We start from the raw sequence: 26,804 nt of genomic DNA, 5'->3' as shown, positions 1-26,804 counted from the left end.
TCAGGCTAGGACCCTGGAGAGACCCGAGTTCAAATTCTGCAACATACCTGGCCATAGAACTCCTTCCATGACCTCCTCCTCCCAGCCGAACCGACCTCACAGGGCTGCCATTAGGCTAAATGGAGAGGAAGGGAGGAATATATGCACTTTGTGAGCTGGGTAAATGCAAAATAATAGCAACCACTGAGAAAAAATATAATTTTCCTTCGCTCCATTTAACGTATAACGTATCTAAATGCACGGTCAAAAACTCTGACCCAAAAGGCAACCAAAGTTTTTAAAGTTTTTATTTATTTATTTATTTCTCATCTTTACAGTAAATCGGATACAGGCAATTAAATAATTCTGCAAATAAAAACAAAGATAAAAACAAAAGAGTTAAAAAGCCAAAGATTTTTAAGTTATGTCTTCCATTCATACACGTAATAATAGACTTCGATGCAAGCCTTAAAAGAGGTGAAAGGGGTGAAATTTAATAACTATTGAAAAAACAAGAAGCAAGGGAGGGTTTTTTTTAAAATAAAAAAAACACCCATTGCCAAAAAATTAAAGTTTGCTTTCGTTTTAAAACAACACTTCTGTTCTTCCGATAAATATTAAACGGGAAGTGAGAGGTGAGGCAAGCGAGAATCTAAGAGAAAACAAAAATAATTAAAAAAAACTCCATCGGTTAATTAAAGTGACTAAAGAGGCATTATTGGGTTCAGTCAATATTTCCCCCTCAACTATGGCAGAACCAGTGGTTTTGTTTCGTTTTTTAAAATTTCTTTTCTATCATCATCTTAGTGCAATGTGTGCCACTATTATAACAGATTAAAACAACTGTACACTAAAGGACGAACAGGGTCAGAGTAGATCCTATTTAGAAGAGAGAGAGAGAGAGGGAATAAAAGAGGGATGGCGGGGTGAGACAATTAAGACTGACAAGCTTCGTTTTTCACAGCCGCCACAACCGTTTCCTCTGCGAGGGAGTCAGAACAGCCGCCATGCCCAAAAAAAGCCTTTTGTCTGCCATTTTTTTAAAAAAAGAGCTGCTTGCAAGTCAAGAGAGAGATGGCAAGCTATTCCCACACAGAAGTCAAAAGTAGTAAGGGGAGGAACGGAGACGCTTCAACCCCTGAAGCCGTTTTGGACGGTTGCCACAGATTCTGCGCTTTCTAAAACCGGGAAGAAGGGTTTACTGATTTACTGAGAGGACCGGCCAGCAGCAAAATGGCTGCCATCCAAAAACAGAGCGGCGGCCATTTTGTCCATCATGCAGAACTGAGAGAGTGCAGCCATTTCGCTCGGTGGCCAAGATTCTGAGGGAATAATTGGGTTTAATCCTTCCTTAAGTGTATTTAGAGAGCGCAGCAACACACACCCTCAAAAAAAACCCCATGTTTAACGCATATTTTGACGTTCGTCCGCGCAGTCATGGCCGCCGGAAGCTTCCGGAGCGGCTGAGACAAAATGGCTTCCCAACGGTCAACAGTCGGAGGCCCCAAACCGCAGCAATTCCCCCCAAATTAGGAACCAAGATGGCCCACCGCTAACCCCCATAGGGCCAAGGAGCCCCCGATAGCCATTTTCATAACAAGGGTTTCGTGGCAGGAGCGAAACTGGTAGAAAAGATGGCGAGGGGTGAGAGGAGAGGGAAGGAAAAGAGCTCTGGAAAAGGATGAAAATACGGAGGACTCAGCAGTACCTTAATTTTTAATATATATAAAAAATATCTATATACATTTATTATTATATTAGGAAATATCTCCGGGATGGGAAAGGGGGGGGAGATTCGTGGGACCTGGGCTTGGGGGGGATCACAGCCTCTGAGCTCCCCACATATGTGGGGCAAGAAGGGGGAGAAAAAAATGTCGTTAGAACGAGCCAAAGCAGCATTCCCAAATATTTCGAGAGAGGTAAAGGGGGCGAATGCGGGCCAGATGAAGGGGTGCAGGTGGAAGAAGCAAAGCTTTCGATTTTGGGGTTCGGGGATTGTCTAGCAACGGTTAAGGATGTGCAGAAGTGGGGTGCCCCCCCTTCACCCCACAACCACCTTGCTCTTCCTTCAACATCAATGCGCCACCCTCTTCTGAACATGGAAGAAAAAAGTTAGCTTTCTTTTCTTATTTTAGGGTGCTGGGGTGCAAGGGGGTGGGGCGGAGGGGAGGACGGACCGAGGATTTTTCGGGGGGACGCTATCATTCTTTGTTGACCCGGATCTTGAAAGCCACGCGGCCGGCAAACTTGTCCCGCTCATCGTTCGTGTTGACGTTGGCGGCGTTGACCCTGCACTCGATGTGGTGGTCGTAGTTGAACGTGAGGTTGAGGAATTTGACGGCCACGACGGGCTGCGTGTAGTTCACCTGCAGAATTGGGGGAGACCGAGTTGCAAAATCAGCCAGGGAACCAACCCATGGATCTCGTCTCGCATCCCCCAAATCTCTCACTCTTCCTCCAAAAACACTTAACGCAACTTTTGCGCTCGGATTAAAGCAGCAGCCCGAAATGTCCTTGCAAAAGTTAAGAGGTCCGACTTGCGAGCGGCTTCCAAATCTACCGAAAATTTCAGCGCCGAAAAACCCCTAGCTTGCTAAACCACAAACTGATTTTTTAAAAAAACTGAATTCATCTTGATTTTTATTTCTTGCCTAGCTGCTAAATACTGGAGAGACTGGTCAGCAAACTTTTTCAGCAGGGGGCCGGTCCACTGTCCCTCAGAACTTGTGGGGGCCAGACTATATTTTGAAGAAAAAAATATTTGAAAGAATTCCTATGCCCCACAAATAACCCAGGGATGCGTTTCAAATAAAAGGACACATTTTACTCATGTAAAAACACGCTGATTCCCGGACCGTGCTTGGGCCAGATTGAGAAGGCGATTGGGCCAGATAATTTGCCTACCCATGCTTTAGACTTTAACTTTGCTCCCATTTCGTTTTTAATTTTTACAAAGCCTTTCTGTACTGCTATCTACGAAGCGGTTTACGAGCCACAGGAACGGCAAAATATACAACGGAAATCACACATCCCGCAACAACGTGAGCCGGAGCAATTGAGTCAAAATGGTATGTAGGACTATAGAAATAAAGAACGCGATATGCGACGGTCCAGCTGAAATATAATATTGCAAACGGATTGTTGAATATGATGGCCGAATACTTGGAAAGCTTCCTCCTATTTCGGGGTTTAATGCCCCTCCACTTTCAACTTTGGAACAATAAATGTTTAGTCAAAGCCTGCTCCCTCCCACCCAACCTTTGTACATCCCTTTAGTAAACGATGGCGGGACGCGGGTGGCGCTGTGGTCTAAACCACTGAGCCTAGGGCTTGCCGATTGGAAGATTGGCGGTTCGAATCCCCACAACAGGGTGACCTCCCGTTGCTCGGTCCCAGCTCCTGCCAACCTAGCAGTTTGAAAGCACGTCAAAGTGCAAGTAGATAAATAGGTACTGCTCTGGCAGGAAGGTAAACGGCGTTTCTGTGTGCTGCTCTGGTTTCGCCAGAAGCGGCTTAGTCATGCTGGCCACATGACCCGGAAAAACTGTCTGCGGACAAACGCCGGCTCCCTTGGCCAGTAAAGCGAGATGAGCGCTGCAACCCCAGAGCTGTTTATGACTGGACTTAACTGTCAGGGGTCCTTTCCCTTTAGCAAAAGATGGCCCCAAGAAACACACTTTTGGGTTGAAGAGGAGGAAAGAAAAGGCTTGGGGAATGTGCAATACTTACATGGATTTTTTTGCCGTAATAAGGAAAGTACATTAGGTCAATGTTTCCATTGGGAGGGAACATCGCTATCTCCCCCAGTTTCTGGGCATCCTCCTCTTTCTGTGGGAGGAGAAAAGACGGGTGTCAAAACATATTTTATCCCTCCCCCCCTCCCTGACATGCGGCTAGCAACATGCCACCCCCATTCACCTCTCACTATTCCAAACTCACTTTCACTAACTGTGATATCTCCCTTTCCTAATGGCTGGCTACGCCAGTGGTCATTCTGCCCCCCACTCCCGGTCCTCGCTCGCTGCCCCATTCAACTCTTCTGCCATCCGCTATGTGCATTCAATTATCAAAAATCTCCCCTCCCACTAAGACATAGCCTCCAAGGCCGCCCCCCCTGCCCCCGCTTTTCCCAAACCGCACCCAACGTTGTCCTTACTATGAGATCTTCCTTAGGGTTTTTTTTCTTCTGAAGACAGAAACGTAGAAGAAGAAGACAGAGTGAACGCGTGGAGAGACAAAGAAGAAAATAAAGTGAACAAAGGAAAGGCTAAATGAACAGAGGAGGGAGACAGCCATTTTTACAAAAAACGTAAGAGGAACAAACAAAACCAAGGGCTATCAAGACTGTATTTCACACGACTGTGATCCTTTTCTTACACTATCTCTGTACAGGCATACCTCACGTTACGCTCTTTCAGGTTACACCCCGGAAGTACTGGAAAGGCTTACTTCTGGGTTCCGCCGCTCGCGCATGCGCACAAATGCTAAATTACGCTTTGCGCATGCGCAGAAGCGCCAAATCGCACTGCGTATATGTGCAGATATGGTGCTTCAGGTTGCGCTCTTTTCATGTTGCGAACGGGCCTCCGGAACGGATCCAGTTCGCAAACAGAGGTACCACTATATTACTTTACGATGACGGGACAACTTCAAGTTTTGTTAGGGAAGCGGGGAGGGGAGTAAGAGGGAAATCAAATGATATTCTTGGTGTAAATTTCTTCTCTTTTGGAAAAATCAGCAAAACGGTGTGTGTGTTTTAGAAAAAACACTGTGATCTAGCACCATCCGGAAATCTGAATTGTACACTCAAACCAAAGACATCTGGAAGCTCCAGCTTTCATAAATTCAACAAGAGGCTGTGAAGATGAACCTGAATGCAAGTCTGGTGACAGATCTCAGAAGCTGGGCGCTGGCGGTTGAGCCATGATTTGATAGGGAAAGGGAAAAGGTACTCAGAACCCGGACTACCTCTCCGCCTCTTCCTCGTATTGCAAAAACAAGGAAATCGTTCGACATTGCTTAACATGAAGGCGCGGCAAATTTCAACATCCCTTGGCGCAAGAGTTCGAACTGGTTTTTCAGAAGGGTATGCGCTGCCCCGATTACTCACAAAGGGAAAAACTACTGCAGGAGGCAAGAGGTAAACAAAGTAAAGTGGCTGAGTGGGAGAGCATCTACTTTGCATACAAAAAGTCCCGAATTCGATTTCCGACTGGATCTGAAGGTAAAGCTGGGGGAAAGGCCCTTTTCAGAAATCTCAGGGTGGCCACTGCCAGCACTGAACCAGATGGACTCATGCTCATGAACTTAACAAGGCAGTTCTCCATGTTCTTAACTTCATGACAAGCAGTATTTAAATGCATCGTCAAAGCTGTTAAATATCGCTTGGGTGGTTTTTTTGAGCAATCCCTTGGTAGGCTAGCTATCCCGATGTCTATCGGGATACCAAATGATGGAACTGACCTGGAGAAATGTTTATACGTGATTTTGTGACCCCTATATAGCAATGTTCAATGAATTTAGAGGCTAACAAATCAACATTTTTAAATAACCCCCCAGCCCTAACAAACTAGAGTGGCTGAGGGAACCCAGTCGCATGGGCAGGGTACAAGAAAATATTATGATTACAATTATTTATTTATTTTAGTATTATTCTTTCACAGGAGGCTGTGAAGTGTCCTTGGAGATATTTTCAAAAAAAATCCCAACCAATATGGATTTAGCCCTGCTAAACATGAAAAAGGGGACACCCCAACAGAATTCTACAATATTCATAGCTAGGGCCAGGGGAGAATGTCTCCCCTATTGATATTAATACTTTTGCGGGTTATTCACATTGCAACAAAGAAGTTCGAGTTGGGGGATAGAAGACAAAATTGCAGGAACAGGCCTGTGGCCCATCTAGTCCATTACCCTGTTCTCACAGTGGCCACCTAGATGCCCATTAGGGGGATGTCTGGAAGCAGGATTCGAACGCAAGATCCTCCCCTCCACATTTTCCAGCAACTGGTATTCTGAAGCAACACTGCCTCCAATTGTGATGGGAGAACATCGCCACCTTGGCTGGGAGCCACACATAACCCTCTCCTCCTCCAGGAATTTGCCTGATCCCTGCAGCCATCCCTGCACCTCCAGTGGCAGGGAGTTCCACTGGTTAACTCTGCTCTGCATAAAGAAGTTCTTCCTTTGACCCAGCCTGAAACTTCCAACGAGGTATTGTGGGACAGGAAGGTTTGCAGCAACTTCTTCCAAGCACAAAAGTGTTTTGCGCAAGAGGAGGCGAGTGGGAATCTAGCCGGGAATGTGGACTGCTGGGTTCTTCCAAAGGGCAAGGCTACTTTTGCGGGCCAGAGGCGATCGGCCCCCGATATGGGTTCTCTACCCCTATATCCTGAAGCGTTGCAGGAAGAGCAGGAAGCAAAAGCTGTCGGGGTTCTAGGATCCGCTAAAGGACATCTCCCTACATAGTTCTAGATTCATCTTCTAATGCTTTGGCAAGACCTTACCTCGTGCTTAGACCGGGGTCTCTGAATGCACAGAATATTTTTTTTTGAAAGAGACAAGGAGGAAGAGGAGGAGAGGGGAAAGTGGAGCGTTAATGAAATGGAATGAAAAAGAACAAGAAAGAAAAAACCAAGAAAGAAGAGAAGGAGAGAGAGACAAAAATCAGCAGAGCAGTGGCAGATCAGAGGCTTTTACCTTTGACAGGCAAGAGACGTTGATGGGCTTGCCGTCTCCCGCGTAGAACTTGATGACCTGCCGAGAGACAAGACGGGGGGAGAAAAGGGTTCAGGACCTCCAAGTGGCTCTCACTCTGCCCTCCCCGCCCCACAAAAAATTAACTGAGCTGGACGGGGGGGGGGGGGGGACGACACCACCATCTGCAAAAAGACGGGGTGGCATTGGCAGGGAAAGGCTGGCGCTTCTGCTTTCAAAACACCAGCCTTCACCGACTTGGTGCCGTCCGGTGGTTCCGCGCTACAACTCCCATGGGAGTTATAGTTCAAAATCACCGGGTCGGTGAAGGCTGCAATTCAACAGAATCAGCAACAGAATTCCTCCCATCTCCGCAGAAGAAAAGGTTAGGCAGCCTGAGGTTTTTATGTGCTCCTGCGACCTCTCCTTCTAATCCTCGGATGTAGGGCTCGCAATTCTCAGCTCTTGCCTGGGCTGCCCCCTTCCAAGGGAGTCTGTTCCACTGTCTCCCAAATATTTAGTTCTCCTTTTCTGCCGTTTGGATCCATCGGTTCAGGCCTGCCCTCGGGGAGCATGAGGAAATAATGAAAAACTAAAGTCTTTTATTACGTTTTTAATCTTCTGCTGGGAGCTGCCCAGAGTGGCTGGGGAGGCACGACCAGATCGGCGGGGTATAGGTAATAAATTATTATAAGGTAAAGGTAAAGGGGACCCCTGACCATTAGGTCCAGTCGTGGCCGACTCTGGGGTTGCGGCGCTCATCTCGCTTTACTGGCCGAGGGAGCCGGCGTACAGCTTCCGGGTCATGTGGCCGGCATGACTGAGCCGCTTCTGGCGAACCAGAGCAGCACACGGAAACGCCGTTTACCTTCCCGCCAGAGTGGTACCTATTTATCTACTTGCACTTTGACGTGCTTTCGAACTGCTAGGTTGGCAGGAGCAGGGACCGAGCAACGGGAGCTCACCCCGTCATTGCAGGGATTCGAACCGCCGACCTTCTGATCGGCAAGTCCTAGGCTCTGTGGTTTAACCCACAGCACCACCCGCATCCCAACAGAATATTAAAAACATGATAAAACATCAAACATTAAAAACTTCCCTAAACAGGGCTGCCTTCAGATGCTTAGGGCCTCATCAAACCTAAATCCGGCCCTCAACGTAGCCCAACCCATTATTATTGTTTAAAATAGATCATCTCCCATGCCCCACTTCCACCCCCCTGCCCAGCTCCGTACGGTGCAGGTGACAGATTTGGCGGTCCCCAACGGCTCAAACGCCAACTCGAACCCGTGCTCGCCAGGGTAGTTTTCAGTGGAAGGGACGGCCGAGGTGGTGGGGAGGTGACTAAGCCGCTTCTGGCGAACCAGAGCAGCGCACGGAAACGCTGTTTACCTTCCCGCCGGAGTGGTACCTATTTATCTACTTGCACTTTGACGTGCTTTCGAACTGCGTTTGGCAGGAGCAGAGACCGAGCAACGGGAGCTCACCCCGTCACGGGGATTCGAACCGCCAACCTTCTGATCGGCAAGTCCTAGGCTCTGTGGGTTAACCCACAGCGCCACCCGCGTCCCAATAAATTATTATAAACTGTTATTATTCCCTTCTGCAGACTGAACAGACCCTCAACTGACAAGAGAGGGGTCAGGGCTTCTTAGCCTACCCGGTTCATCTTGACGAGGATACAGGGGCGCCCGTCCCGGTATCCATAAGTGGTGTCGTTGAGGCCCGAGCAGTCACCCAGCATGGTGCGGTTGAACTGGCACGCCGTCTTCGGGTAATTCAACACCCCGTTGTCCACCTGCTCATTGTACTGCCCCGGGATGCAGTCCCGGTTGCTAGCCACCTGCTTGGCATTGTCATAAGCTAGAAGAGAAGGAGGAATCTTAAGAGTTCGAAAGGGAACCCCGGGGGTCATCTAGTCCAACCCCCGGCGACGCAGCAGGAGGAAAACGTAGCTTGGCGACAGAGCATCTCCTTGACCCAGTTCCCGGGGAGGTCCAGGGCAGGGAAAGACCCTTTTGATTATTATTTTTGTGGTAAATCTTTATTAGTTTCAAATACAGATGATCATTTACAACGAAGGTAAATATAAAAGAGAGAAATGCAGAAAGAAAAATCAAGACAAAAGAAAAAGGGGGGAAAGATAAAAAGAAAAAGGCAAAAATTTATACAAAAGCATATCCGTCAAATAAAAACTTATGCTTAAAACTTCCAATCGTTCTCATTATACTGTTTATATAGCCATGGTTTTATCGCACAGCTTTGCATTATATCCTTTTTCATATATTCCAAAGGGAAAGACCCTTTTGAGACTCCACAGCAGGCAATTCTGGGGCAACAGGTACTTTTAAAAAAACCTGTTTTGTTTATTTTTACATTTGATCTCACTTTTCCTCCAAGGAGCCCTGCTTTATGCTTCACAACAACCCTGTGGGGTTAGGCCAAGAGTTGAGCGGCAGGCCCAAGCTTCTTTTAAAGCTCATATACCAAAGCCACCCAATCTTGGGAACTGTAGTTTGCCGATGGCGCTGGGAAATGTAGTTCTATTGGGGTAAACTACAGTTCCCATGATTTTCATTTTATCAGCGCAAATGTAGGCCATTGTTGTTATTGTATTTATTTAATATTTCCCCAAACTCCCTTTTAAAAACACATCCAAGACAGGGCCGGCTGCCTCCACATCTCCCCATGTAAAAAATGGGGGGAGGCGAATAAATAAAGGCTGGCCGCAAAACATCATCTGGAAGGACTGCAGGTGCACCACCGTACGCAGAATAATATGAAATTTAAAAACCATGATGGGACAGATCAAATAGCCCAGGTTCAATCTGACTGAGGTTTGGTGGGGGCTATTTGTGGTGCAGAAACCGTGTCTTTGAAGCTGTTCTCCATCCACTAACAAGTGGGAATCGACAGTCCAAGTGTCTACTGAAGCACAGATCAAAAAGGGCTAAATAATGCTTGCAGCGCCAGCTCCAAAAAGCACACTGCGTTTTTATAGCGAGACCCTTTTTAAAAAGCAGAGCACACACACACGTCTAAATTATGCAGCTATAATCCTGATAATGACCCTCCAGAAGAGGTTAGCATTATCCTTGCATTGCTCTGGCATACAGATCTAATGGAGAAAATGACACACAATTTGAGATTTCGACAAGGGCTGCGTCCTCCAGACACCTTTTAATAAGATTTGGCATTCTTTTATTAGATATACAGAGGAACCGTCATTTCCAAGACAAGCTTGGCAAATCTGGAACTAGACTTAATAAGATAGCCTTTTACTTGGATTTTGCTATTTTAAACAACTTGCAAATGCACTTGTTCTATGCGGCTATTTTATTGTTTGGTTTCTCGTCTGAAACCTGGAAAGTCAGTGTAGACAGCACTGGCCTAGATGGACACTGTCTTGGAGTCCAGGGCAGTTTCCTGCACTGCTCAGATCTTGTCTGATTTTATAAGAGAGTGGAAAGCCCCTTGGAGGAAACCGAAGGCAGGTGATCATACAGATATATGCAACCTGGCTTAAAGGGCATCGTGGAGTTTCACCCAGCAAGGAGTTCCGCTGGTTAACGCGCCCAGCTCGTTTTTCACACCTGCCACCTCTAGGCGGCCTCAGCTGCGCACGCTTGCCCCAGCCCCTCTGAAACTTGGGTCCCCAGGTGGTGTTGGACTACAACTCCCATCATCCATTCCTCCCAGGACCCTGGATGATGGAAGTTGTAGTCCAACAACATCCGGCGACGAGAAAGGGAACATTGCAGAAGCTTGGGAAAAGGGGGCGTGCAGCCGTTCCTTCCCCAATTAAGTGGTTAATTAGCATCATTAGGCAGAAAGGCTGGGGAGGGGAGGAGAAAGGTGTTCCTCCTTCCCCCATTTTACTTACCCTCCAAAAACTTATTTAGCATCCTCACGTATTCCTCCCAGGATTCAGTCTGGCTCATGTTGTAAGTGATGTCCAGCGCGTCCGTCTTGGGGCGAATCATCACGCCTGTGAGGCAGGGAGGGAGAAAAAGAGAAACGGTTGAATTTCAGAACTCTGCCTGCCCACACTCCTCCCTGAGGACCAGAAACTTGCCTGGTCTGCCCCGCAGAGGACCTTAAGGTCCATGAATAATCAGTTTAGAGGTCCCGGGGCCTAAGGAAGCCAGACTATCCTCCACCAGGGCCAGGGCCTTCTCAGTGATGGCTCCAACCTGGTGGAATGCTCTGTCCCAGGAGACCAGGGCCCTTCAGGATTTAACCTCCTTCCGTTGGGCCTGTGAGACAGAGCTATTCCACCTGGCTTTCAACTTGAACTTAGCCTGATCTTTTATTCCCCTTCCTTCCCCCCCTCCCCTTTTTATGAAGATTACCCACTCTGGGATCCCATAGCGAATTCTCCCCTGGTCTCCTCGCTGGCCCAAATAGGACTAAAATAGCCAGCTAGCCCTGGTGATCATCTAATGTTTATTGGATGGATTTCCCCCCTAAATTGATTTCTGAATTCTGAATTTATTGTTATTCACGTTTTATACTGTATTTTATGCTGTTTTTGTTACATCAATTAAGGGTTATAAATTTGTTGTTAGCCACCCTGAGCCTGGTTTTCTGAACTGGGAAGGGTGGGGTATAAATAAAAATTTATTAATTATTATTATTATTAGTTCTCTCCTTGGAGAAATCCTGGGTCAGACTAGATGGCCCCAGCAAGCCCCTCATCTGTGTCAAAGACCAGTGGGGAGCTCCTAATTTGGGCCAGTTTAGCAAGCAGCTGGGCATATCCACACTGGGTTTACACATTCCTGTACACGGCCAGGGCTTGCCCCAAAGGATCCTGGGGATTGAAAGTTTGTGAGAGTGCCAAGAATAGCCCGTTTAACAGCTTCAACTTCCCCTCCCAGGGCTCCATGCAAGAGGGAGCGACTTTCAAAACCAGCTTTTAAGTTCGAAGTGTTAGCCTTCCTTTCTATTTTGGTGGGGCGGCAGGGGGACATTTAGCCTGAGAACACCCACGTCTCTGAGCATGTCCAGAGTTCAATGAATGACCCTAGCCAGATTCTGCACATCTGGGCAGTTCCTAGTGCAAGCTGGCTGGCCATCTGCCATGGGTGCTAAAGCTGAGATTCCTGCATTGCGGCGGGGGGGGGTTGGACTAGATGACCGCAGGGGTCCCTTCCAACTCTACCATTCTTTGAAGGCCAGGCACTTCTTTAGACACCAGTGCCTCATGCAAAACCACTTAAACATGCCCCATCCCACACAGCACCACTTATGTGAAAACCACATAGCTGTCAAGCGTCCCTTATTTGGCGGGACAGTCCCTTATCCCAGCGCCATGTCCCGCTGCTACCCCTTATTGATGATGTCCCTTAAATAAGCTACTGAAGGTAATGGGGCCCTTTCTATGTCCAGCTGTCCTTTGTCAACAACAAATTGTTGCTTTTTTGTGTGTTGAATATATGCTCTATGGTAATGTATGGACCTAATAGGTATCTAAAGCCGTTTGCACGCAACAAAATATGTATTTCATCAAAGCAATTGTTGATCCCTTATTTTGGCTGCTGATCCCTTATTTTCAAGGCTGCTGGTCCCTTATTTTCAAATCTGTAAGTTGACAGCTATGGAAAACCACCCTCCAAGCAGAAAGCTAACACCTCAGGGAGAACTCCAGGCTAGAGCCCCTCTCTTTGTTGCACCCGCTTTCCGCCTGTGGGGACTTTGCGCCAAGGCCTCACCTGGGATGGAGAGGCGGTCCTGGTATTTGGGGTTGAACTGGTCCACCGTCTGCAGCATCACCCACATCGTGAGGGTGAAGAGGGCCGTGAGGAAGCCGTAGAAGACCAGGTAGAACAGTAGGATCAGAGCTGCAGGTGGGGCAGGAAGGGGAAAAAATAGATTAAATTGAGGAAAGAAAGTCAGGCAGTGAGGTCCAAAAACTGTAGCCATTAGGACTGCCCCCCATTCTGTTTTCTTATCAGATCCTCACCTCATGCTCCCCTCTGCCAGAGGGGATGCTGTTCTTAGACAGGCCTGCAAATGAATATTGTAGAACAGCCTTTGCTGTGCCCTCCAGGGCTATTGGGACTCACCAGCCTCCACACAGAACTGCCAGTTTGGACTACGACCAGTGTTAGAAACTCAGGTATATAAGCTAATCGCAAACCTTAAAGCTAGGTTTTTGTTGCCACAGCGAGTTATCTCAAGGAATATTTTATTTTTATTATTAATTATTATTATTATTATTACTATTATATTTCATTTCTATACTGCTTTATATTTTAAAGAACAAGTCTCAAAATGGTTCACAACACACAAAAATGTCACATAACACAATCCAGATTAAAACAACTTCATATGAAGTTTATTATGAAAAGTATTTTTTCTTTTCTTGTTTGTTTCTTTTATCTTTTGTCTTCTTTTCTAGTTTGCATTCTAGAAAAAAATGTTTAAAATGTTTTTATGTATAGTTATGTATTGTTTCTTTCTTTTTTTCTATTCATTTTTTGGTAACATTTATTAAAATAAAATAGAAAAAACAACTTCAAGTGAAATATTTCAAATCCTCCTCTAAAAGACATTTTGCAGTCGCCAACCGGTCAGCCAGCGGTCACAATTGGACCCGCGGCAGTCGCAAAACGCGCCTAGCTCATTTCTATCCCTGACTACAACTCCCACCAGCCACCAGCCAAACAGGGCGATTTCGGAATACAACTCCCATCCACCGCAGCCAGCACACCTGTCTCACAGCCCAAAAGGAGCGCCGGTTCGACAAAGCTTGCTCCACAAAGAGAGCCTGCAAATTGCTACCGCCTTATGTCTGCCCTGCCTTTGAAACGCCTACGAAACCGTAACGTCTTTGGCCCATGCAGAAATTTTCCTCTGCAGCACCTGCCTGCCTCGCTAGGGCGTTGTGCCAATTTAATTAGATGATTGACGAAGCGAAGGAAACCCGAGATGGCCCCCCCCCAGCACAGTCGCTAGATATCCCACGAGGTTCAGCAGGAGGGCAGCCGGGCTATCCATGGCAGGAAGGCTTTAGGGCCAGGGAATTAAAAAGGGGGTCTGCACTGAACCCCAATCCCCCCCCAAATCTTTGATACTCCTTTAGCATGTTTTAACACTCCTTTAGCGTGTTGCATGCTAAAGGACCAGGGGTACAGCATCTGCAAAAGGTCCCAGGATCAGCAAGAGATTCTTAATCTCAGGGTTGTGGATTCGAAACTCTTAATCTCAGGGTTGTGGATTCGAGCCCCACGTTGGACGAAAGACTCCTGCATGGCGGGGGGTTGGGCTAGATGACCCTCAGGGACCCCAATTCTACGATAATCTCCCGGTCCGGCTAGGAGATACCAAAAATGTCTAAAAATGAAGATTTAAATTTGGTCGCAAGTGGCCGATGGCAAAATGCACCAGGCAAGTTTTGAATGCTTCCCAGGCCCCAAACCTGTAATCCCAGATTCGAGTAAATACTGTATATTTTTCGTTGAAAAGTCCCATGACCGGCCAAAGCAGACCTGCCCCTAATATCATCCCCTTCCTCTCCAAATGTCTCTCTCCTCTACTGCTAGGCAAACCTACCTTCCTCAAACTCAGCCCTCCAGATGTTTTTGGCCTACAACTCCCATGATCCCTAGCTAGCAGGACCAGTGGTCAGGGATGAGGGGAATTTTAGTCTCAAAACATCTGGAGGGCTGAGTTGGAGGAAGCCTGTACTACGGCCCCAGTGGCTCTCCCTCAGTGGTACCTTTCTGCTTAATGTGGATTATGAACCCATCTGTGTCTCCTTTAATTCACCCTCGTTCTCCTCCCTCCTGCTTCCCTGCACTTTCACCTCCCTAAATCCGCAGATTCCCAGTGTGATGCTATTCGGTTTTTCAAATCTTTGGGATTCTTTCATTTTAGGGAGGAAAAAGTGTGGGGTGGCAGGAGTTGGGGGGCAGCACCACTCAAATTTGAGAAGGCACAAGGCGTTCGCAATGGGCAGGGCCCTTAATCTCACAGTGCATAGCTGAACTATGGAACTCCCTGCCACAAGATGGCCAACAACTTGGGGGGGGCTTCAAAAGGAGATTAGGCAAATGCATGGTGGAAGAGGGGAAATATTCATAATCAGTTGGAAGCCCCCCAAAAGTGCAAAAGGTGGTCAACTTTACAGCCACTCTGCTAATTTGTAGCATAAATCTTAGCTGCAAAGACTCAGAAGGTAAAAATACTGCTGACAACATGGTGGAACATTAAAGTAACCGGGTTGTTGTTTTTTTTAATCCCCCTGGAGCCAATGATCAGGGGTTTTTTTTATTATTAACTTCCAACTGTTCCTTATCTCATTATTTAAGACAAGGAGAGTCTCCCAAACCAGTCAGCGAAGGAAAAAAGCCCAGAGTCCAGGCCGTGGGCTTGCAAAGTGAAGCCTTCGACCTGACATATAAAGCCAGGTGGTATCCAAGCTGTTCTCTAGACCCGCACGGGATTTACTCAATGCACCTAGGTCTCCTCCAGAGCACAGGCCCCTTTGTGGAAATAAGCAGTTGCATTAATCCCAAAGATGACTCCGAGCTCAGGTCAGCGGAGCTCTCCGTTTACTGTGTAATTTACTGAATTGGGTCGCTGTTGCCATTTCACATATCGGGGAACTGAGGCCAAGAGGAAGTGACTAGCTAGACACTCCACCCGGCGAGAGAATCTAACCCACAGGAATCCCAGATCCAGGTTGCAACACCTTCATTCAATGTAGGCCACGCAGATGGAATAAGTAGGCTATCAGAAGGAACCATCAAGAGACACAATTTGGCACAAGTCAGAAAGTAAACAGAGGCTAGGAGGGACAGAAACATTGTGTGTTTGTGTGCAGGAGCCTCAAACTTGTGTACGAAAATATGGAGACAGTTAGGATAATATCAGAGCTGCCCAATGCTTTGTTTAAAATACATCCCTGTATGTTTGAAATTCGCCAGGCAATTCAAAGAAACAAACTCAGCAAATCTCAGGGCAAATTTTTACTCCAGCTGCACCCCCCAGAACCCACAGCACAACCTGCCCCCCAGCTGAGTGTTAAAATAAGCAGCTCCTGGCAGCGGGGTCTAGGGGTCACCCTCACACAAATCCTGCGGTGTTTTTTCAACGCACGGAGACAAGGCAGAGCAAAGCTCACATCCAGGGTGTTAGTAAAGTAAAGGGACCCCTGACCATGAGGTCCAGTCGTGGCCGACTCTGGGGTTGCGGCGCTCATCTCGCTTTACTGGGCGAGGGAGCCGGCGTCCAGCTTCCGGGTCATGTGGCCAGCAGGACTAAGCCGCTTCTGGCAAACCAGAGCAGCGCACGGAAACGCCGTTTACCTTCCCGCCGGAGTGGTACCTATTTATCTACTTGCACTTTGAGGTGCTTTCGAGCTGCTAGGTTGGCATGAGCAGGGACCGAAAGACGGGAGCTCACCCCGTCGCGAAGATTCGAACCGCTGACCTTCTGATCGGCAAGCCCACGTCCCAGGGTGTTAGCCAATGCTTAAAGTTACTCAAGAGTCAAGCCTGGAATTGGATATCCCATCACCTCCACAGGCACCAAGTAGTGCGGTGTAGTGGTTAGAGAGTCGGACTACTCAAGAGCAGGGTTCAGATCCCCTCCCCGTTCAGCCACTGTCGTTCTGGGCCCAGCCTACCTGGCAGGGATGTTGTGGAATTGAATGAGGATAGGGGGAAATCGATGAGCTCTCCGGAGGAAGAAAAAAAAAAAGGAGAGTTGGGATGCCAGTGCAATAAATAAGTAATAAAGTGCATTTCTGAAGCACCCTCTCCAATGACACACACAGAGAGACAGTAAAGCTGGAAAACCTGCAGCTTGCAAGACATTAACCCCAGAACCTCTGGGCCTTGCAAGGCCAAAGCTGAGCTGACAGACAGGAGATAATCCTGTTTGCTGTGTCTGGAGTTCTTGCTCTCTCTCCAAAACACACAGGCATTTATAGCAAAAGAAATATGGGCATCCACAGAGGGGGAGCAAGGGGGCATTCCGCCCGTACCCCCCAAAAACACACACACAACCCCCAGATCCCCAGCCTTTAAATTTTTTTTAAAATGCATTTATAGCCTTTGTAGAACCCAGGATATAAGGCAGAACGTGGAAGCCCCATTCCTGGCCGTTCTTGTGAGAAATGCGTCTGCTGCTCCTTTCGGTGTTTGGCTTTGCCTGCCACCCAAAAAACTCCCACCCCCTCAAAAAAAATAAATAAATTCCTGTATATTCCCCACAAGAAGAAATGAGATTACAAAATTACAATTAGATTACAAAAATGATGGGGTTTTTCACTCCCTCGAAGAATCCACAGTCTCTTCCTCCGCCCTCTAAATTATCCATTTTTTCCCCAGGCAGCCCCCCAATGTAAAAGCTGCCCCCTTTTACCCCCTTCCTTCACGTTCCCTCTCTCTTTGCTAGAGATTTAAGCGCCTGCTTTGTCCCGTCTCCCCTCCCGGCCTCCCCGTGCTTGGCCAAATCCTGCCAAATCCAGCCCCCACTGCCCTTCTTCTCGTTCCAGAAATGTCCAGCCCCACAGATCAGGCCTCCTACCCTGTCCCCCCCCCCGATATCCTTTTCACCCCCCCCAAACACCCACAACTAGACATCTCAGCTTAAAATCCTGAGCACCCATTAATTGCTGTGTGAGTCTCTCTCCCCCACCCAATGCTGAAATATCAGGCCTCGTTTCCACCCTAGAGAAGACCCCATAACTCTTTCAGGCTCACCCATCCCTGCTCTTTTGCCTAAGGAGAACCCCAATATTAGGGGGTCTCCAATATTGACTGCCTGCATTCTGCACCAAAACCCATCTTCCTGCTGATGTTTCCTCCACTTCCTAGCACCAGTGGGTACCATTTCCCCCCCCCCAGACATTGGCATGGGATGGGGGGCATATCTGTGACCGATGAGGTTCCTGAACCCTCACCTTATTACGGAGATAACTGCTTCTCCCCCCTAAACCCCGCAAGTGAAGCTTGCATCCTTTCACCTGCTGCTAAAATGCTTTTCCAAAGAAGTATGTGGGAATGGTGCCCCCCTCCCCACAAGACCGCCTTTTGCCCCATGGAGAAATCGAGGCAGCAATGTCTCCTCCAACTGTATTAGACAGGGCGAAAGGCTGCGCCAACTCTCTCTTCTCCACACCATTTGCCAACGTCTTCGCTCCGCAGTGCCAAAGGCAACTGAACCCCAAGCAGAGCCAAGATGGAACCCCCCCCCTCCACAAAAAAAAGTGCTGTCAGATCTTGGCCTGGTTTCCTTCCTTCCCCCGCACGCCGGATCAGGATCAGCTACTGCAGCGGGGGTGAGGTGCCATCAGCTTTCTGCAGTGAAATGCAAGCCAGGATCGGGGGGGGGGGCGGTCTTGTTCCCCCAAAACCGCTCCGCACAGTCGCTGGGTCTCAAGAGCGCACAAAAGCAGAGAGTCGTAAATTGCAATAAATTGGTGGGGGGTGGAGGGGGGAACCAGATTATCAACGCAGCTTTGGTTCGCAATCAAAGGGGATGACCCCCCCCAAAAAAAATAAAATAAAACAGAGCAGGAAAAAGGCTGCTGTTGAACCAGATGCTGCAATTTTCTGGCAAGGAAAACTGCAAGAGATTCGAGTTTAGGAGAGTGGGAGACTTGTGGGATTTGACAAAAGCAGGGAGGGAGGGGGCAGATTTGTGGGGGGGTTGCAAGGAGGGGGCCAGAGCCTGACAGAGAGGTTGCAAGCTTTGGGGAAAGGAATTTTCCCACAGGCAAACAAGGTTTCCAAGGGAGAAGGAAAGCTTGCCAGGTTCCCCAGGAGTTGCAATGCGACAGACCCAAAGGTTGGACTTCTGTCGAACGGGGGAGGCAAGTCCTTCTCCAACCCCCACCCCCCACCCCAAATTTTATTCCCTCTCACCCTCCAGAAATTATTCAGATGCCCCATTCCCAGTTCAAACCACCAGCTAGTTTCCCAGCCATCTACATATTGTTGCAATCCCATCCTCACCCCCCCCAAAAGGCGACTTGGGGATGCCAGTAAGGTGGGTACAATTGGGGTGGGGGAATCAAGAGGTACACAGACTTGGGGGGGGTAGAAAGTCTGGAAAGGGGAGAATTCAAGAATCTGCAGTGGGAGATCTAGAAAGGCCTGGCCACATTTACACGGGTGGTTTGAAGAAGAAATCTCATAATGTCAGCTTGCTGGGGGGGGGGGGGTCGCAGGGAGATAGAAAGATCTATAAATCAACTGTCTCACAGATCAAGGGGGTCACCATTGGAAGGGAGGGTTCATTGCTCAAAGCAGATCTAGGTACACATCTAGTTTTTATGGAGGGGGGGCGCAACACAGAGAGGATGGGAAGCAAGGAAAGCACATCAGCATTTGCCGGGGGGGGGCATTTTAATCAACGGTTTTGCAAGCCTGATTATTTTTCGAAGCAGGACAAAGCGACAGAGCTGTGGCGAAGCCCCCTCCTCTCTGGTGCCAGGAGACTGGGGGGGGGGCGAGCTTGTTGACAGACTGGGCAGGCGGTGGGGGGGGGAGAGGGGGGGCCTCGCAAGCCAACTCCACAGAAGGAAAATAATGACCTACTTTTCCTGCTGCTCTGGCCTCTGCTGTTGCCTACAACAACCTTCTTCCCTGCATCAATCGATATTAAAAATGGGGGGTGGGGGAGGAGAGAGCCCACCGTCAACCCCCCCAAAAAACAAGAACATCAGGAAACAGAAAGCCCCATACAATCTCTGCCCCTTTTTGGGGGACACAGACCCTATACAGGACCTGATCGCTGGGACTATAAGGCCCCCCCCCCCACAAAAATATATATATTTTTCAGGCCTATTCCACTCTGTCATTACTGCCACATTTTCTACACACATTTAATATCGCCTTTCATCCTGAGCAAATGATCGCCCCCCCAATCTTCAGGGATGCAGTGACTCCGTAGGCACCCCACTTTTTCTCCACCCCAAACACAGCAAATGCTCCCCCAATTTTTTCCTTCAAAGCATATAATGATTTTGCTTCCTGGGCAGCCTCCACGCTCTGTTCTCTTTTCAAACTGGGGGTCTTTTAGCTCTGTCAAATACACACACACACATTTCCCCCCCAATCTGCTTTCTCCAAGGGGTGCTGTCCCCCCTCCCAATTCTCAAAGACTGCAGCGAGATCCCCAACATTAATTCTCTTCTGCACCTGCATTCATGACCGGTGCATGTCTAATATCTCCATTTTGTAGGTTATGTTTGTGTGTGCGTTTTTTTGGGGGGGGTGTTTGAGGTCAATCTTTGACCAAAGAACCATATACCCCCCCTCCCCTGTTTATCAACCTGCCTTCTAGAACATTGCAAAGGCAAGATCCTCTCCCTTTTCCATTCTACCCCACAAATGCAGAACAGGATCCCAGGGGAAATCCAGTTTTATCCACCTTCAAATTTCACTTCATGGCCTGGGTGGCGATGGGGTTTTTTTTGGGGGGGGTGCTTTGCCCAGGGTGTAAATAACCCAATGTGGTTTTTTTCCCCTTTCCTTTTTGGGGTACAGCCTTGGCTGCCAATCAAGGACTTAGATCACCTCACACACCCCCTCCTTCAAATTCAAAAATTGAGAATTATTTTAGAAGTGGGGCCCTGTTTTAATTCCAGTCTCCCTGCTTTTCTTCCACCCTAAATACTAATTGATAACATATATAGATTTTTTTTTGATTTTTTTAACATAGATGCCTAATAACCCCCTACTGAAATTTTTCATAAGGGCCCTTACCATATTAATCACCCTCCCCAAACAAAATCCACATGAAACCCAATTTCCCCCTTGCATTTCCTATTTTACTCAAGGTCTGCAGTTTCCCTTTTCGGGGGGGCACCCCAGCAGTCCGCCATATCTGCATGCCCCCCCCTTCCAGGATCGCATCACAACCCCCTCTTTTTCTTCTAGTCCCCCCCCCCAAAGGACTCAGATCTATTAAAGAAATTTCCCATTTTCCCCCTCCAGAAAGACCGCCCCCCATCACAAAACTCCCCCTTACATAACCCTCCCCAAAGCACCCCCCTCTTTTAAAAACCAAGGTTAGAAAATGAGAATATCCAGAATCTCCTTTCCAAGGAAGGGGACCCCGATTTTCAGCCAAAAAGCTTTGCTTTTGGCTCTTATAGTCGCCCCCCATCCCTAAAATAATCCCTTCCGTGGCCCTGTTCTCTCTACCCCCCCCCATCTCCACTAATCTCCCCCTTTAAATAATCTCTCTTGGCTAGGAGTCCTTGAACTATCTTGTCATTAAATCCTGGGGAAGGAGGAGGCGGCGGGCAGCCTCAAGATGCAGGATCAGGCCCCCCCACACTCCCTGCCTGCGTGCGCCCCCCCCAAAAAACCCAGACAAGACAGGCTCACCCCAGCTGCTCCCGGTGCGCCCCATAAACTGATGCGTGCGCGGGTTCCAGATAAATTCCTTCCACTCCGTCATCACTTGCCCGCAGGTCTTCTTCTCCTTCTCGACGGCCATGGTGGCTTCAAAGTGGGGGGGTCAGATCCTGGCAAGGGGCAGAGGGAGGAAATAGGGGGCTGGGTCTTCAGAGGTCTCCCCGCAAAACAAGGATGCCCAGGGAGAAGGAAGCAGGAGAGAGAGAGAGATGCAGGCGCAAAAACTAAGCTGTCCTCTTTTGCAAGGATGCTCAGAGCGCCTCCTCCTCTGGTGCAAAGCGAAAGAGGCTGGCGGAGAGGGAGGGCTCCTATTTATTGCCCTGGCCCCGCCCCCTCCTGCCCTGCCCCGCCCCCTGCTCATGAATATGCACGCGCGACGCCTCCGCCCCCTTTTCCCCATTCAGGATTTTCCCATCGGGGCTGGGCGGTTTTCTTGAAAGAGATGTTGGGCTGAGCCCCATTTGGAGAGGGAAGGGTGTTTGGGGAGGGGGAGGGGTGGGGAGGAGAGGAGGGGGGAGGGGAGGGGAGGGAGATTCCCCCCCCATCAAGTTTCTCAGGTCTGCTAGGTTTGGGTCAACCCCCAATTAGAGAGGGGTGGGTGGGAAAAATGCGCTTTTTAAAATTTGCATTGCGTGGAATTTGCTGCCTTTGCATTGCACGGAGTTTATTGCCTTCGTATGGGCATGGCGTTACCTGCCACCTTTCCGAACTGCTGTTGGCCAACTCATTTCCACTTTGCCGTCTCCTTGTCTTTTTATATATATTATTTTAAAAAAATTAGTTGTTTTTTTTTAAATGCCAATTTCAACAGTAATTAAACATATTTTCACATCTTATTTCATTTTTTCTGACTTCCATCAGTCCTGTCTGAAAATGTTCCCATCTAATCTCTTAGTATGCATTTCTTATTTTTCCCTGTTACATTTAAAACTCATAACCAATATCTCTATTCTTTATCTATTTTGTAGCACTTCATATATTCCTCCTTACAAAACTTCTTGTAGTCCTACTAGCGTAATTTGTTGGTTACAATTGCTCTTCAAATAGTTCATATACTTCTTCCAATCTTCTGTGAATCTCTGGTCCCGCAAGTTTCGAATCCTTCCTGTCATTTTGTCCAATTCTGCAAAGTCCATTATTTTCTTCTGCCATTCTTCTTTCGTCGGAATTTCTTCTTCTTTCCATTTCTGGGCTAACAATACTCTGGCCGCAGTTGTTGAATATAAAAACAGTTTAACATCTTGCCTGCTTTGCTGTCTCCTTGTCATCCAGGGCAGGAGCCTGGGGTACTCCCTGCCACATGATGCGCTGGAAAAATGAAAGATTTCTCCCTTCTGCCCACCAAACGCGCTTGGCCCAACATTAGCAACCTCACTCTCTGAACCCTGAAGCAGATTGCAAATGCTTCACCCTGTGCTGCAAAGCAGGAACGTTGCTGACAATTTTATTGTTGCATTTATATCCCCCTGTCTTTCCCAGGTCTGACACTCTAACCACTGCACCACACTGCTTTATATACCACTTGGTTGTAAGGGTGGGGAAACCCCCAATAAAAGACAAAACAATGAAATTATCAATAAGAGACCATCGCCTAAAACGTTCCAAAATAATTAAAATAAGAATAAAAACAGGTTCAAACTCAGCTTTCTAAACATCTGGGGAAGCTTGTCCAATGTTCTTATCAGGCGTCGAAAAGAGTGTGTTGAAGGCGTCTTCCTGATAATCAATTGGCGGGGAGTTCCAAAGTGCAACTTTGCTGAAAGACTGAGTTCTGGCAAATAGGAAATCTGTACGATTTGGCCTTGGGAAGATGACTTTTCTTTACCACTCAGTTTTTGCTAACCTGGAGCTGCTGGTTATGTTTTTTTAACTGAACATTATCATTGTAAGATTGTGGGTTGATGTTGTTTTTAAATGTCATATTCCACCTTGTTATTTTTTATTTATGAAGTGCAGTTTATTAATATTTAAATGAATGCGTAATGGGCTTTGATGCTTTGCAAAAGGGCAAACGATCCCTGGGATATATGGATGGAGAGACGCTCCGCTGGGAGGAAATCTGGCCGCGTTGGGGCCTTTTGGGTTTCGACAAAAGAACAGGAAGAGGCAACATGGTAGAAGCTTATAAAAATGAAGCCTGGCAGGAGGCAAGTGGAGACAGAAAAGTTTTTCTCTCCCTCTGTTGTAATGAGCATTCACTGTCGCAGAATGTGGGAAGATTTGGGACAGAGAAAAGAAAGCAGAGTTGGACTATGGAACTCCCTGCCACCAGAATGGCCATGAAATAGAGGGCTTTAAAAGATGAGACAAATTCAAAAGGCTCTCGGTGGCTACTAGCCGCAGCAGCCACGCTCTGCCTCTGCAGGTGGAGGCAGCAATATTTGTGAATACCAGTTTCTGGAAACCACAAGAGGGGAGAGCGCTGCTTTCGCACTCGGGTCCTGCTTGCGGGGTTTTCCAGAAGAGGCATACGGTCGCCGGCCCCTGTGAGAACAGGATGCTGGACTTGACGGGCCGCTGGCCTAGTCCTTCGAGGCTAATATTATGTGCTTGGAGCTTTTATATCGAGAGAAAGGGTCTCCTGAGCATACACAGAGGGCCTTTCTCCGGTGGCGCAACCAGCAGAGGAAGTGTGGGTCCTGTAAGCATATTGGGACTGAACAACAATTATCTCCGGTGCGATGAAGTAATAAACCTGCTCTCTCGCACAGCTTACGCTCTCCTAGGAGGAAAAGGGAGATTTTGCAAGCAGGAAAGTCAATTCATCCTTCCTTTTATCCTTTGATGAACTTGACGGGTTTCAGTTCTCTCTCGACTCCCTATACTTCCTGCTGGAAGGTTGGAAGTCCTTATATAATGTGTGCGAGAGCTGCCCTGGTTGCCAACTTACCACCTGGCCATGTTCAATGAGTGTATAAAGCGTCTTGGGATCATTTTACTGCAAGATTGCCACACTCCCCAAAATGCGATTTGACCTGCGGAACTGGCCCTGTTCCAGTTCCATACCCTTTTGGCATTTGTAAAGGAATCAATACTTTTTCCTACGGAACTCCCTGCCAATTGATACCAAGCTGGCGCCTTCAAAGCGCTCGTTTGGGAGCTTGCTGGAAAGATTCTTGTTTGACAAGCCAACCCAGAAATATACAATGCTGATGTGTGTTTTCATCTCTCTTTTTATTTTTAAATAATCTTTATTAATTTAAATTACAAAGAATTTACAAACAGTACAATGAGAATGATTGGAAGACGCGTTTTGGCAGAAGCCTTTTTTATTTAAGTGTTTAATTAAGTATTAGGAAGATTAAGTGTTTTTTTATCTACATAAATTTGCTTTCTCTTTTTTCTTCTTTCTGTACTTTCTTTTCTTTTTTCTTAATTCTTTTTTCTTTCATTTTCCTTTCGTAGTAGGAGATTGTAAATTCTTTGTCAATCTCTCTCTCTCTTTTTAAAGTTTATTGTTGATTTTATTTTATTTTTCCAACGGGGCTGTTTTGACGGATAATTTCATCGTAACAAAGGCAGATGTTTTAGAGCGCTGCTCCGTTTGGAGAGTGCCAGGTTGGCCGAATCTGCTCTGCGCAGAAATTCTGAGTTTCTGCGCATAGGAACACGATGTCCTGAAAGCTTCTGATGGCTATCAGGAAGTTGACATCCATCAAGCAGAGAGGTCAACGGTCTCTTGCTCTTGGGGTGGAGCCCCATTCATCCAGGCTGTGGGCGTGCCACTTCTGAACCAAGGGTTTCAGGGGTGAATACTAGATTACAACATCCCTGATCTCTGATTTCTTCACGGTCTCGATCCAGGTGGATCCTCAACGGTCTGAGACGCATAGCTCAACTTCCTGCAGCCTGGGGTGCGCTGTATTGAAATACGGTACGTGCCCATCAGACCTCCTTCCCCAGCCAAAACATCTGGAGGGCCGCAGGCTGGTTTTCTCCTGCTCCGGAGGGTGGGACTCGAACCCATGGCTTTGAGTTACAGTGGGGGGGGGAGGAAGTATTTGATCCCCTGCTAAATTTGCCCCCTGACGAAGAAATGACCAGTCCATCATTTTAACGGTAGGTTTATCATAGTTGTGAGAGACAGAAGGACAACAGGGAAAACCCCCCAGAAACCCAGAAGACAAAAGTCAGATATGGATGTGTGTTATAATGAGTGAAATAAGTATTTGAACCCTTTGCCAAAGATGACTTGGTACTTGGGGGCAAAACCCTTGTGGGCAATTACAGAGGTCAGATGTTTCTTGTAGGTGGCCACCAGGTTTGCACACATCTCAGGAGGTATTTTGTCCCACTGTCTCGCCAGAGTGGCGCATGCTCTAGTTATCTCCCACTTGGACTACTGCAATGCGCTCTACGTGGGGCTACCTTTGAAGGTGACCCGGAAACTGCAATTAATCCAGAATGCGGCAGCTAGACTGGTGACTGGGAGTGGCCGCCGAGACCACATAACACCAGTCTTGAAAGACCTACACTGGCTCCCAGTACGTTTCCAGGCACAATTCAAAGTGTTGGTGTTGACCTTGAAAGCCCTAAATGGCCTCAAAGGCCCAGTAGACCTGAAGGAGCGTCTCCACCCCCATCGTTCAGCCCAGACACTGAGGTCCAGCTCCGAGGGCCTTCTGGTGGTTCCCTCATTGCAAGAAGTAAGGTTACAGGGAACCAGGCAGAGGGCCTTCTTGGTGGTGGCACCCACCCTGTGGAACTCCCTCCCACCAGATGTGAAGGAAATAAGTAGCTATCCTATCTTTAAAAAAAATCTGAAGGCAGTCCTGTTCAGGGAAGCTTTTAACATTTAACGCTGTATTGTTTTTAATACTTGATTGGGAGCTGCCCAGAGTGGCTGGGGAAACTCAGCTAGATGGGCAGGGTATAAATAAATTATTATTATTATTATTATTATTATTATTATTATTATTATTATTATACAGTGAGGGGGGAAAGTATTTCATCTCCTAAATTTGCCCATTTGCCCTCTGACGAAGAAATGACCAGTCCATAATTTTAATGGTAGGTTTATTGTGGCCTGCTTCTTGAGAGAAAAGCAATGACAAACCCAGACAGCATCTTAAAAAGCAGAGACATCACCTTGCCACCAAGGGTCCGTATAGTTAAAGCTCTGGTTTTCCCAGTAGTGATGTATGGAAGTGAGAGCTGGACCATCAAGAAGGCTGATCGCCGAAGAATGGATGCTTTTGAATTCTGGTGCTGGAGGAGACTCTTGAGAGTCCCATGGACTGCAAGAAGATCAAACCTCTCCATTCTGAAGGAAATCAGCCCTGAGTGCTCACTGGAAGGACAGATCCTGAAGCTGAGGCTCCAAGACTTTGGCCACCTCATGAAAAGAGAAGACTCCCTGGAAAAGACCCTGATGTTGGGAAAGATGGAGGGCACAAGGAGAAGGGGACGATGGAGGACGAGATGGTGGGACAGTGTTCTCGAAGCTACCAGCATGAGATTGACCAAACTGCGGGAGGCAGTGGAAGACAGGAGGGCCTGGCGTGCTCTGGTCCAGGGGGTCACAAAGAGTCAGACATGACTAAACAACAACAACAGCAGCAGGTGCCCTGAGAATGTGCAGAGTGCCTTCAGCCATCCTTCTGCAGCCTCCAGGCACCTCGGGTTTAAAAGTAAGGCTTCCAGGTGAGAGGTCATCCTTTTCCAAGCACCCCCAAATCCCTGCCATGTCTGATGGAGGAAAACTCAGTGGTGCTAACTTCCTCATAGAGTTGCAAAGTAAAATACAGT

At 47.7% G+C, this 26,804-nt stretch overlaps 1 protein-coding gene across 1 annotated transcript; it reads right to left on the bottom strand.

Moving 5' to 3' along the window:
• Nucleotides 1–2,169: 2,169 nt before the first annotated feature.
• On the bottom strand, nucleotides 2,170–21,338 carry ATP1B2 (ATPase Na+/K+ transporting subunit beta 2). Its single transcript, XM_053360644.1, has 7 exons — nucleotides 21,027–21,338; nucleotides 12,390–12,518; nucleotides 10,559–10,663; nucleotides 8,336–8,538; nucleotides 6,679–6,735; nucleotides 3,709–3,807; nucleotides 2,170–2,345 (listed from the first exon to the last, which is right to left on the bottom strand). Exons 1-7 carry the CDS (start codon nucleotides 21,136–21,138, stop codon nucleotides 2,181–2,183), a joined length of 870 nt encoding a protein of 289 aa, XP_053216619.1. The 5' UTR covers nucleotides 21,139–21,338; the 3' UTR covers nucleotides 2,170–2,180.
• Between the last annotated feature and the right edge of the window lie 5,466 nt (nucleotides 21,339–26,804).

The sequence above is a fragment of the Podarcis raffonei genome, chromosome 13, assembly GCF_027172205.1.
Source record: "Podarcis raffonei isolate rPodRaf1 chromosome 13, rPodRaf1.pri, whole genome shotgun sequence".
NCBI lineage: Eukaryota > Metazoa > Chordata > Lepidosauria > Squamata > Lacertidae > Podarcis > Podarcis raffonei.
Note: the sequence above shows the minus strand (reverse complement) of the source record. Positions and strands in the feature narration are given on the sequence as shown.

Coding starts and splice junctions, on each gene's coding strand:
- ATP1B2 (XM_053360644.1), bottom strand. CDS start 21,138: ATGGCCGTCGAGAAGGAGAAGAAGACCTGCGGGCAAGTGATGACGGAG. Junction 10,664..12,389: donor GGACCGCCTCTCCATCCCAG/GTGAGGCCTTGG, acceptor CCTGCCTCACAG/GCGTGATGATTCGCCCCAAG. Junction 6,736..8,335: donor TCCTCGTCAAGATGAACCGG/GTAGGCTAAGAA, acceptor GTCTCTCGGCAG/GTCATCAAGTTCTACGCGGG.